The 13640-nt window shown below is 42.7% G+C and overlaps 1 protein-coding gene across 1 annotated transcript in view; it reads left to right on the forward strand.

Annotated features, from left to right (window-relative positions):
* The first annotated feature begins 1262 nt into the window (after positions 1-1262).
* The window catches only part of ZC2HC1A (zinc finger C2HC-type containing 1A), a 38366-nt gene continuing 25988 nt past the window's right edge, over positions 1263-13640 (forward strand). Inside the window, exons 1-2 of the mRNA XM_058806690.1 lie at positions 1263-1308; positions 4075-4548. Of these exons, the coding sequence (XP_058662673.1) occupies positions 1263-1308; positions 4075-4548 (520 nt within the window). The remainder of the gene's footprint in view (positions 1309-4074; positions 4549-13640) is intronic.

The raw sequence follows: 13640 nt of genomic DNA on the forward strand, positions 1-13640 counted from the left end.
CTAAGGCCTACATACTTCTTTTAACCATTTCTTAAAAACCCTCTAACCTTATGGATTCCAACATTTCCCCCTCTCCATTTGACCCAGAAGCCTTCATTTTCTTGTCGCTTGCTACTTGCGTTTCATATCTCTATTGCAAAATTTCTGCTTATTATCTGTTAGAGACCTAATTGCACTAGACTGAAGCATTGCTATATTATGGCACAGCAACTTAATGCTGTGAAGACCCAATTCCTGAAAGAGATATGATTCACGTTTGGCAACAGTCACAAGTCATCGTTTGAAAAACTCTGATCGATTCCAAGGCCTTAATTCAAAACCTTCGTTCATGTCAATACCCTCATCTACTGCTTTCGTGAGATTTCGTACACTCTCCGTGCTTCTACTTCCTAATTCTCCTGCTTGAATGACAAAAACTTCTCGGACTGTTTTGTTCATCATTCGCCGAACACAACAGAGTATACAAGGTACCACTATCAATATCAGTATTAGAACACCTAATACGTAAAGACCTATCTTGCAAAGTTGCCTTAGCCAAGGTGCAAAACTCCAATTTTGAAAAAAATCATCCAACCAGGAACCTCCATCTTCTTTAATTTGGGCTGTCAGATCCTTCAATTTTTGAATGCTTTTGTGAATGGATTCAGAATGATCAGACAAATTCATACAACACAATCCTTCAAATTCCTCACAACCATGTCCTTGTGCCAGTAAAAGAAAATCAATGGCTGCTCTGTTTTGAAGAGTAGCATGTCTAATACTATCAACATCGGTCAACATATCACTGATTACATCTCAGCAGTACACCTGGGACCTGTGGGGACCGTCCTCCAGTCCTTCTGCAAGAGGCCTTGACAGATTTGGGCAGAAAGATTTGGTGTCACTGCTTCCCTAAGTTTTGAAATTCAGGACACTTTCAAATCTTAGGCCATGACTCCATGTCTCTAAGCACTTGAAAATGACTGACTTATGCAACCAATGATCTAGACTAACCTGTAACTTTTATCTATGCCCACATACCATAGGGAAAATGGGTTTTTCTAATATATCACAAACTCATCATTTATCTCTTGCAACTTATCCCTGTGGGCAGGCTCCTTTTTTAACCAACAAAAAATGAAAAACTGTCCCTTTACTGGCCAGCAGAAGGAGACCTGAGTATTTTTTGAAACTGTGTCACCTGCTTAATATTTGAGCAAACCTCAGATTGACTTTTATCTCTCTTCTTTGGAACTACTTCTGGAGTTTGGGCACAGGTGAGCATGGCTGTGCTAGCATTTATATTTCAATTCTTTGAAAAAAGTTCAGGTAAGGAATATATAGCTTTTGGATTTAGGGCTGTGTTTTCCTGATTCTTCTCAGAGACACTCAGGACTTTGAACACTCAGGATGGAAGCTGTTCAGACTGCATTACTTTTTAGAGGCAAAAATTTCTATCATCATTGCTGACTCCACAAAACAACTGATATGGAAGAGGAGCTAAATATATACTGGTGCCTACAGGCTTACCATAGCATAGCAAATGTAACCTAAGATGTATTCATAGAAACATTCCCAGCAGAGGCAAAGAGGTCCAGTGATGCAATAAGATCACCTTCCCGGGACAGTTTAAGATTCTGATCAGACATGAAATATGAACTAACAAGGAATAGGTCCAATACAGGGTACCATGGTGGCTATGGAAATGGGAAGCATAGATTCTGAAGTCAGTGCAGAAGAGCTCTATTTTGTTTAGGCTGACAAGCCAAATACTGAAACAGAACGGATGCTAGTTCCCTATAAATGCATCAAAGAGATAAACAATAAAATTCATAAGCCAGAAATAAATCTTGGCACAAGTATACATGATGCTAACTAGCAATTAATAAATTTAGCATATGGTTTGAGAAAAAAATCCTAAATGTTATAAGAATGTCATTGCATCAAAGACTTGAGTTTGGCACAGTAGGTCTACAGAAGGAAAACACGGGCTTGGGTTTTTTTCAGTCAGTATGAAGGTAAATTTGTGAAGGCATTCATGTAGCACAGTGGCTGTGATCACAGAGGACTTGTCCCCTGCTCCCCACACGACACCACAGTTAAAAGACAGCTCCTGTTCAGCATCAGGAGTCCTTTAAAGTGTGCTGTCCACAGCTACAGTTGCACAACTCATGTTTGGACACCAGCCACAAGAGCCAAAAGAATCTTTTAGTTTTTCAGCAGAATCCTGCTCTGAGGCAGGTATTGGTGATTCACTTGTCTCTTATCCTGGAACAGATGATAATTTGGCCTGGCAGATCCCATAGACCATATCAACAACAGGGACAAATCTCTACAGACTGTGCTGGGGAAGTTGACAGTTACCTCAGATGTGAACAGCACACTGTAGACACTTGGAGGTAGGTGGCCTGAAGTTATTATGCCCCTGTTATATATATGCCCCTGCTTTTAACAAAAATAACCCAAAATTTCAAAGAGAAATGATAAAGAAAACCAAACAAAATGCACCTCTAATAGGAAACCCTTCACTAAACTGAGAACATCTCCTCTGGTTTTGGATTTGCAATCCACATATGGAAATATTATAAAAGGAAGTGCACTTCTGGTACACTGTCCAAATTGTAAGTTTATCAGGAAATGCTTGCTAGCTATAGGCTTGTTTAAGTTCTGTGTCAAAGATTTAAAGGATCATTTGCAAAGTTTAGAACTTTGCAACTTGGTGGCAAACTAGTTACTTCTGGCATGGCCTGTAATTTTATAAGTGTAAACTCTAGAGACCAAAGGCAAATTTGAAATGTACTTTTACTAAATTAACTAGAAAAAATTGCAGCTGGAACTACCATATGTACCCATGCTTTTGGTCTCAAATGATGATTTTAATCATATATTAGTCATGATTTACATGCTGGCTGTTTGGCATGCAGCATCTGGATCTATTTGTTCTGTGCTAAGGGGATGCAGAAACAACAACATGACCATAATCTCCAATTTAATGTAGTTTTAATGTATTTGTTTCTTTGTGTTGCATTCACAGATGTGCTGTGATAAGGACAGTAACTGTGATTCTATGGAAAAATGAATCTGTATCAAACAACTTGTCTAGCATAAGAAGAGAAATTATTTGCATGTGCCTGTAAAGACAGCAGTAATTTCTATAAGATTTATTGTACTTCAGAAAAACTTCATTAGTTGCTCATGGCATATTGCCACAAGAAAGACAAATAAAAGTTCTTAAGAAGCAATTCTAAAATAATGGCTTGAAGAAAGAAAGATTGAAATGCTTTGGTTGCTAAAAATGTGGAGACCTTTTGTAAAAGAATCAGAAAAAATTTCCATATGTATCAAGCATTATTTATATTCATTAGCTGACGGCAATTTAGCAGCACTATTTTCCAAAAATATCCATACTCAAATCTTATCCTGTAGCAGGAGATTCCATCAAGATAACTAATCTTTAATTAGCATCTCTTTCAGTTAAGAAAATAAGGGGGGAAAAGGGTGCAGGAACACATTGTCTGTTTTCAGGACATGAACCTGAAAACATTTTTTTCTCTGTTTTTCCTGTAGTTGCCCTAGTTTTCTCATTAGCAAGGGGACACTCAGTAAGGCCACACATCAGCACCCATCTGTGCAGCTACTGGGTGCTGAGGGTGGAGGGACCCTGACATCATCCGAGCTGCTGTCTGTATCCATCCAAAGACGCTGGATGCTTTGCCGACTACACGATTATTTCTCCTTGTGTGCTTCGCTTTGGTCTTCGTGTTCAGGGAGGGTCATGGAGTCTCCCTCCCTGGAGATATTAAAAATCCACCTGGACTCGTCCCTGTATCACCTGCTCTGGGTGATCCTGTCTTTGCAGGGGTTTGGACAGGACGATCCCCAGAGGTCTCTTCCACCCTAACGATTCTGTGATCCTGTATTTCATGGAAGGAGATCGCTGATCACAGCATAACCTCAACGAATGGGCTTCAGGACCCGTCAGATCGCACCTGAGTCAGAATACGCCTGGTTTTTGCAGGGAGATGCCCAGACCCGGTGCCTTGCTCCCTTGGGAGCCCAACAGGGCGCAGCCTAAGGGCGGGTGACATCTCCCAGGGCGGGGGACATCTCCCGGGCCCGGCGAGGCGGAGCGGGGCTGGCGACCCCCGTACCGGGCAGTGGGCGGGGTGCAGCGGGGGCTGCGGAGCGGAGCGGGGTTCGCGATCCCCTCAGCGGGCGGGAGGGGTGCAGCGGGGCTGCGGAGCGGGGTTCGCGATCCCCTCAGCGGGCGGGAGGGGTGCAGCGGGGCTGCGGAGCGGGGTTCGCGATCCCCTCAGCGGGCGGGAGGAGTGCAGCGGGGCTGCGGAGCGGAGCGGGGTTCGCGATCCCCTCAGGGGCCGGGGCGGTGCCGGTGCCGAGGCAGAGGCCGCCCGCCCGCGGGGCCGTGGCCGCCGCCCGCCTGCCCGCTCGGCCAATGGGAGCGGCGGTTGTTGGCGGGCCGGGCGGTGGCGGCGTTGCCACAGCAGCGGCGGTCGGAAACCGAGCCCAGCCCGAGCCGGCGGTCGGGGCGCGCCATGGAGGAGATGGAAGGTGAGCGGCAGCAGCGGGGCCGGGGCAGCCGGCGGGCGCCTGGGGCCAGGCGGGTCCTTTGTGCTGCGGCCGGGGCGTTCTCAGGCAGTGGCGGCGGTGGGAGCGGGGCCCGGGCGCCGCCTTGCCCGTTGGCGGAGTCCCCGCGGCCGGCAGTGTTGGGGGCGGCGGGGCTGAGGCGGCGGGGGGGCAGCGGGCAGGGACGGGAGGCGGCGGGGCCGGGCGGCGGCAGAGCGGGCTCCCCGCGCTTTGTCTCCCGCCGCTCCGCTCCGCTCCCCTCCCGCAGCGGCCCCGGCGGCCCCTCCCTGCGGCGGCCGCGCTCCGAGCCCGCTCGCCGGGGCCCTGCGGGCTGGGCTGGGTGCGGCGCGGCGTGCGGGCATCTCTGCCAGGAGCCCGTGGTTGTTTTTCTTTTTGCTAACAGATGGCTGAGGTGGGTGTTAAGATCAGCTTATCTTGCTAGGGAAATGTTCGGTGCGGTGAAGAAAACTAGGTATGAATTTGATGACAGGGTATTTTCAACTTTATCCTGTGCCGGTTCAGTTAATGGAAACGTTCTTGCTCTCTGGAGCGATAGCATCATTTTCATCGATGATGTTGTCCATCATAACATGGATATCAGCTTGGAATTCATGAAGTTACAGCTTGCAATCTGGGCATTTTTGTAGGCCTGTCATTACTACATTTTGCAAGCTGCTTTAACCATACTACTTTAAAAAATACCTGTTCTGAAAAACTGTACAACAGAGTCATTAAGTCTTCATGATCTACTTCTCTAGAGGTAACTGAGTGCTTAAATAGGAGTATGCACAAACTAGCCTTTGTTCTTTATCCCTTCTGGAACAGTTGGAGAACTGAAGTAATTTTCACAGAATACCTGTGTTCTGTCTTTCGTAGATTTTACAGTAATCAGACCCTGTTCCTGAGCCTAGTGACTTCATCAAGACTCTAAATTTGGACATAACTTGGCATTAAAATCCCAAGAGCTTTCTTTGATTCACTTGGCATTCTTTGCTGACTATTAATGCCTTTGAAATTTGAAACGTAGTGTCAAGTGTTTATCAAATAATGCCTTATCAGGCATTCCAGCTCTCAGGACAATGGTATGTTACCTCTCCAGAAGGGAAGAGCTTGCCTTGATTTTGAGTAAGCTGTGCATTTGACTGCAATTGAGACTGCACATCATCTGCAGTACATCTGTCAATTGATTTGGCTGTGTGCTAATTTACCAAGACCAGCTATGCTTGCTATGTTGTGTAAGCTCTAGCACTTTAATTGCAGGGGTAGGAGAAAAGTCTCTACAGATAACAGCAGAATCCTGAAAAAACTTGTGATTTTTTTCATAAAATTTGTCCCGCTCCTGACTTTGTTGGAAATGGCTTGTATTTCAGGAGGTACTGAGAGTGGAGGGAACTGCTAAATCATAGGTGAAATCTCATGTTTTACTTAACCTTTTCTTGAAAGTTCTTTCAAAAGCTAGAGCTTGTCAAAGCATTTTTTCCATCATGTGAAATTATTCTTCTGAATGCTTGAGATTAATTTCAGACTATCACAGGACATAAGTTATGTCTAAAACTCCAGTTATCCTTGCCTTGTGAACACTCATATCTCACACTGTTATCCACTGTCCTTGAATGCAGAAGTTTTTGAAACTGAAGAACAATTTTCTGCATTTATATGGGTCATTTTATGCCATGTTTTTATTTTTTTTAAATCACCACAAAATAAAATACTTCTCTTTCTGCTTCAAAACATGTGAAGCAAGTAGGTTTTCTTATATTTACAGTTTTTCAGTTTAGGCTGTCTCTGTTCATGTTTATTAGCTTATGCTCAGATTAAGTTTTTGTAGAAAGGTTGCCCTAGGACAGAAGAAATGTAAGCAAAGCCAATAACAATAATAATAAATTATTTAATTGGATATTGCACTTTTATTCAGTTATTGCTCCACTGGCAACTCAGAAGAGTGTTGCTGTCTGCCATCTTGGATTAAATTTATATTTGGATGTGCAATTGCACAGTCATACCCATCTGACATAGAAGTATGGGCAGCTTCTGAAATCTGGCTCGGCCTGCTGCCTCATTATATTAGTGCTTAGTAATGTCATGTCCCAGAGCTGGCTGGGGCAGTAGGAGCTTGGCAGCTGTGCCTGCGAGGGTCGTGGTCGTGGGGAAGGGCAGGACTTTGTTGGCAGCAGTCTCTTGGTGAGTCTGTGATGGTGGCAGACACCCTCAGGCTCAAGATGCTTGTCCTGGACTTCCCAGCCTCAGAAAGGTGCTGGTGCTTTCACTTTGCTGAGGATCAGCATTATAGATGAGAGATCTGTTTTACTTCGGTTTATATAAGCATGCTATTAACAAGAAAGGGCTCTACCCAGTTTATAATGATCTTTCCAAAAAGTGGAGAGATGAATGTGTAATGGTTGGCATGTGGAGCTGCATTAATGACATTTAAAATGCTAAATAATATTTTCAGTGTCACAGTTGCATTTTCTCACTCTGTGCAAGTTTAAATGTTCTGTGAGATGGCAAAGTATGTTTCTATGTCACTTTAAAGTTCCTTCTAAAGTTTACTTTTGTTGCTCCTTTAAGGCTGTTGCTCTATTAGGTTATTTTTTATCAGTATTGTTGTAGTACTAGATTGAGTCAACTTTGTACTTTTAAAGGTTTGGAAAAGTAATGAGTGCATACTTGTCATTAGAGATGACAAATCTGATATTAAGTCTAAAGTCGCTACCTCAACATTTGTTACTTTGCAGCTTGCATGCTGCTTGGCTGGTTTTTAATTTTCATTTAATTTACTGATGAAAATAGAGCCACAGACTGGCTCTGTCTGACAACCTAGTGATCTCTAAGGTGAGCTTAAAAATCCGTTCCTGAGTAGTTCACCATGTGGTGAATCTCAGGGCCGTTTTTGATGGATTAACATGTTCTTGTTGCTTTCACTGCTGGATGTCAGAAAGAAAGCTGTCACACTGGCTTGTTTGTTGCTCTCTCTGCTTTGCTTGAGCAAGATGGAACCAAGCACTGAATTCCTGACTTCATTTAAGCCAGAGCAGTCCAATGGTGGTGTTTGATCGGCTTCTCTCCAGTCTGTTGTTTTTTCTGGGAGGAAGCCGACGACAGCTGCTTGAGCCGGCTAAATGCCGCTTCCCACACTTGTTCACAGCCCATCCCAGCCTACGGAATAAGGGGCAGAGGGCAGCTGTGTCCGAGGGCAGAAGGAGTAAGGGGCAGAGGGGCAGCTGTGTCCGAGGGCAGAAGGAATAAGGAGCAGAGGGGCAGCTGTGTCCGAGGGCAGAAGGAATAAGGAGCAGAGGGGCAGCTGTGTCCGAGGGCAGAAGGAATAAGGGGCAGAGGGCAGCTGTGTCCGAGGGCAGGAGAAATAAGGGGCAGAGGAGCTGCTGTGTCTGAGGGCAGAAGGAATAAGGGGCAGCTGTGTCTGAGGGCAGAAGCTCAGCTCTCTGTGGTAGGTGATAGCAGCGCTTGCCCAGCCCCAGCTCGAGCAGCCAGGGAAGGCTGGTTGTGGTTGGAAGGGGCTGGCTGGCTGCTGCCTCAGGAAATAGCCTGCAGTGTCAAACCCAGAGCTTTCCCTTGCTGGTCAGCCTAGGGACTACACCCTGAGCAGTCTGGGTGTGTCCTCGAGGTCTCTCTCTGTACTGCATCTTCGGCTGAGAGCTGGGGTCTGTGCTGCCAGTTGTCCCTGGCATGGGGAATGTCTGAGATGCCCTGCTCCACCCCTAACAGCACAAGATCCCCCCTTTGGGTTTTGTGTTAGTAATGTGACTCTTGAGAGCAAGTGCTTATTCTTGCTTTGTCAGAATTTCTGAATGCTCAATCTTATTTTTTTCCTTAATAGTATAGAAAATTATTAGGTTTTAAAAATAATATTAATGTGAGTGTTCTTTTCCTTTTTAGAGTTGGTCTTTGTCTTGCGTCACTGGATCCATGCAGCAGCTTCCTTGCTTTGGTGGCCATTTTCTTTAGTTCCATTTGACTTCAGGCTTCAGCTTTTATTTTTTTTAATAGGTGTATCTTTTGTCCAACAGAAAAAAGAATTTGTTTTATTGTGCACTGTTCTTAAATCAGCAACTTGGAAACTATTAAAGATTGAAATGCAAAACTGATATTAATGTACATAATTTTTAGTAAGTTTTTAAAATAAGTTATTTGTCTCTGGTAGCCATTTAAACACAAAGATAAATGTGTCTCCACTGAACTGATGCTTCACTGGGCATACTCGAACCTCTGTTAAGTGATCTGAATTTGACATTGAGCACTCTATAACTGGTCAATTTATTTTACTCTTTTTAAGGCCATAATGTTTTTATTTTTTTAAATAATTGTTATTTTACTTCCCAAAAGCTAGTTTAGGCTGATACAATATGGAGAAGTGCACTACCAGAATATGTTTCACCTTTTAAAGGAGAGGAAGTAGACAGGAATGTGTGTAGACAGGAATTGGAATGTTTCAGATTAGTTTCTTCAGTTTCTTAGAAGTAATAGATTTTATGCCCTTTTCTATAGTTTTTTTAAGATTTCTTGCATTTTTAACTTAAATTGAAGAAGCTAGATTGATCTACTAATTGACGTCAGTTGTTTGAATATGGTGGAAAGATGAACATGTTTTACCTGCACACAACACGGTGTGACTGTCATCAAAGGCAGGTGTTGCATCTCATTGAAACCTGTTTCAGGACTGTGGTAAGCACTTGACTGGAGCAGCTGAGGAGTGGGCTTGCTTTCTAAAGAAATCCTGAGGGAGGGGCAAACTAGGAATCAATATGTTACAAATTAAGTTTATTATCAGGTTTTTTTTTAACACATCATATTTTGCCAATTAAGATTCTGATAAGCAAGCAGACTTAGGTATGGATTGCTCTGTCCAATTACACTTGTAGAGTGCCTGAGCCCAGATTTGCTTTGGGGATCGCTATGGCAAGACAGTCTTGGTTTAAGGCTGGTGTGAGAAGGCAAGTGTTTGCCTGACTGCCCTCACATCATCTCAGTGCCTGTAGCCTAATACAGGAGAACAGTGTGTTTATGAAGCCAGAGCAGAACTGTGTAACATTTACATAGGTTTTGCAGGTCACATGCTTTCTAGTGCTTCTAGTTGATCTTGCATCATCTGGCTTTCTATTAACAAGCCTTATCTGGAATTCAGATCTGTCAAATTGTACTTCTTGTTCACCATTTTGGTTGAGTTGCATTTCTGTAGGCTTTGCAGGGGAAGGTTTCATAGATTTTTCTGGGTGACCGTCACGACTGAGTGACTCTCTAGAATGCCTGCACATTTACCCTCAGTATGGGAACAAATGGGAGCAGTCAGAGGTCTGCTCTCTGTTGCAGGGCTAGGATCTGTTTGGGATCATGTGTAGGTGGTAGGACAGCTCACAGACCTACACAGGACTGCTGTGGTGGATGACTACAGGCTCTTCAGGAAGAACCAGCTGGACAGCATGGGGGGAAGTTGCCCTTTACGTGGGAGAGAACCACCTGGGGAGTATGAATCAGGGTTAGCAGCTGTTCCAGTGTGGGAACAGCTATTGTGGCTGTCTGCTAAAAGCCACTTGATCAGGAAAAAGATGAAGTCTCCCTCATAATTGGAGAGGTCAGTGTATTCACAGGCCTTGGTCCTCATGAGAGACTTTAACCTCTGAAGAGACTTTTAATCTGCTGGAGGGACAAATCAGTAAGGTGCAAGTAGCTAGGAGGCTTCTGGTATGCATTGATGGCAAACTCCTGACCCAGGTGATCAAGGAGCTGGCAAGGGGAGGCAGTGCTGCAGTACTTCATAAGCACAGATGTGTGAGATGCAAAGGTCAGGGGCAGCCTTTCCTGCAGTGACTGTAGGATGGTTGAATTCAGGATCCTGAGAGGAGGGAGCTGGGTAAATAGATCTCAGCCCCAGAGTTCAGGAATGCAGTCTGTGACTTCAGGGATCTGCTTGCAAGAGTCCCATGAGAAACAGCCATAGAGAGAGCTGGTTATTTTTAAGGATGTGTAATGTGAGTGGCACATTTTCACATTAAAAGTTACACTTCATATGAGGAAGGAAGCAAAGAAGGACAGACAGTTACAGTAAAAGGTATAGTAAACTCACTATGATGTGAGTTGTGTGTGCTGCTGTTACAATCATTCTTGACTGCATGGAACTCATTTCTCAGTCACCAAAAAAACCTATACAGAATCCTCCTCCAGGCTGTCACTTTGAGGCAATGGGTCTCACCTTGATGTGTTATTTTCAAGAAATGCAAACGAAATTTGCCATCATCAGACTCATTCATGTTCAGTGCAATAACAGGGTTTTTGAAATATAATGCATTTTCATTGTCAGACTGAAAAGCTGGTACAAAAATGTGCAGAGGTACTATGAAAGTCTTTTCAGCTTGAGGGAATGGATGCTACAGTGCTAAGGTGTTATCTTTTGGAAACAGAAGTGACAGGTTTATACAAGATTGTCAATGCAGGAGTACAGGAGAATTCATGAGGCTTTCCTATAAAATTGGGAGTAGATAGATAAAAGTAGATTGATTTGCTGTTAGACAATTGTCAAAACTTAGCTGCTTAAAAATTTCAAAGTATATGGATGGTTGAATACTAAGAAGCAGGACTTACTATGATTTCCTCTTCCTCTGTCTTTTCTGCAAACTGCAGAATAGCACAGATGAGAAGGGATGTGCTTGGTGGGATAAAACATGCACAGTATCATTTATCAAGCAGACTTGACCAAGGTATAGCAAGTACTGTCTGTTGTTAAGAATTACAGTCAGTGTATTTACCTTACTTGCATTTTCATTTCAAAATTCATTTTGGCAAAATAATGCAAATTTGCAAAACTTTGATCGTAATTTGAATACTTTTTTCCTATTTTGGTACATTCATATTTCCATTATGTTGTTTAATTCTCTTCAAAACTGCTTTTAAAAAATTAATGCTATAAATTAAAAAAAATTAATCCTCTCATTTAAAGGAATGTTCAAGGGTCTGTGCAACCTGATCTAGTTGGAGGTGTTCCTTCCCACAGGAGGGGAGTTGGACCTAGATGATCTTCAAGGTCCCCTTCCAACCCAAACCATTCTATGATTCTGTGAAGTGTTCCCTACCTGTGTCACTGCATTGGTTTAATTTTTAGGTGGCTCTTGCTTGTAGTATTTGCCATTGGTTAGGCTATGATTAGTTAGTGTGTTGATTAAAAAATATAACCTAGTTGTTATTGATTGTTGGACATATGTTAGAGACTGGGCAGTCCCTCAGAGAAGCAGATGCTGTGGCTTGCTGATGCAGATTCTAACTAATGTGGGGAATGAACAGCATTTTTTATTGTACTATAAATATGTGGTACTCATAAGTGACAAATACCTTGCCTTTGGGGATGAGAATGGAGTTATGCTAAAAGCAATAAATACAGTTTAGTGGAATAATTTGGCAAGTGCTCTTCAAGTGATGACTTTCAAACTTGCAGATTACTTGTTGGTTTCAAGTAGTCCCAAGGCAGGGAATTGTACCAGGCTGTTTCTGCATGTTTGAATTCAGAGAGGCTTGATGATTCTGATTATCGCTATTGTCTGGCCTAAACAGTTTACTACTATCACTGCTGTCCATAAATAAAAGGTTTTGATGGGCAGTCAGATTTTACAACCTGATTAAATACTGTTGCAAGGTGCAGCCTTGTTTTCTGCAAATTGTATCTAAGTTTAACCACATATTTGGGTATATAGAGCTCTCCAGATGAGAAAAGTGTAAAAAAAATTCAGTTATTCAGCAATAGTGGAGGCTTCTGCTCCCCCTAGGTGTGAAGTCTGTTTACACAACTGGTTTATCTGTAAGCATGACAGCAAGAACAAGTGACTGTGACAGCTATGGCTGTAACTGTGTCAGATCAAACTTGTATGTATTGATGGGTCCCCACATTGTACTGAGAAAGATAAATAGAACTGGCAGCTTGCCCTTTCTGCTGTTAATCAATTGTGCTATTTGAATATGAGAGAAGAGAAAGAATGAAGTTGTTCTCCTGAAATCTAGGTTTCAAAGAAGTCTAAGCTTATCTATAATACTGAAAGTACTATGATACATCTGGAGACTGTATAGCTGTGCTGTCAGACTTAGTGGTCCACCCAGACTTTACAACTGAACTCTTAACTTCAAGATCAGAAAGTACAGGCAACTGGACTGTAGCCATACTCAGAAGGGTTGTGTGCAGTAACTTGTGTAGCTGCCAACCCTGTGATTTGGAAGTAGAGCTGGAGGAGGAGGAGCCCTGACAGGGGCAGTTTACAAACATGAATGATAAGATTATTGTAGTCCTGCTAATGAGCTTCCAGTCTGGTTAAGCATCATAGTAGGTTGTGCATTGTGTTTTTGTCTGAGACCTGGTCTCAGGAAGGCAGTAGAATAGGATGTAAAGCTCAGCATCTTGTGAGCTTATCTCAGTATTCTGTGGTATTCACATAACAATTTTGATCATATTTATCTTTTCTCAAGGTGCGTTTTGATTAGATAAACAGTAATAAATATTTCAGTCCTTCTTCAAGTTAAGTAGATTCATTCATGTTTAATACAAGCATCTCAGCTGCTGGTGATTAGCGATATTAAAGTTGGTAAAAAGGAAAAGAAGTGTAGCTGCTGTATAAATAAAATTACTTTAAAAAGTCCTGCATTGTTGCTAAATTTAAAGAGACTGAAGAAAATTGCCATGACACTATCTTACTACCAATTTCTATTCTCAAGACCAATTTCTCAAGCATATCCTCTTTCTGATTCTTGATTTGAGAGTTCCTTTTTTTTTTTCCTTAACCTCCTCTCTGCAGTGCATCCCAGATTGAAAACTATTTCAGTTAACTTTTTCAGGAAAAAAAATTGCAGTAGATATCACACATTAACGTCTTTTTGTAAAAAATAAAACAAAGCCAAAATTAACTCAATTGCTACTTTCAAAATTTTATTCCCATGCCTTAATTTTAAGTTATCAAATTTCATGTGGATAACATTGCTAACCCTTCTGTAAGGGAAGACTCATGGACTCCTAGAAAGAAATGTTAAGGTTTTGTGGTTTTGATTTATTTGGTTTTGGGATGTTTTTGCTTTGAAAATGAGGAAAA

This window comes from Ammospiza caudacuta, chromosome 1 (assembly GCF_027887145.1).
Source record: "Ammospiza caudacuta isolate bAmmCau1 chromosome 1, bAmmCau1.pri, whole genome shotgun sequence".
Taxonomy (NCBI): Eukaryota; Metazoa; Chordata; class Aves; order Passeriformes; family Passerellidae; genus Ammospiza; species Ammospiza caudacuta.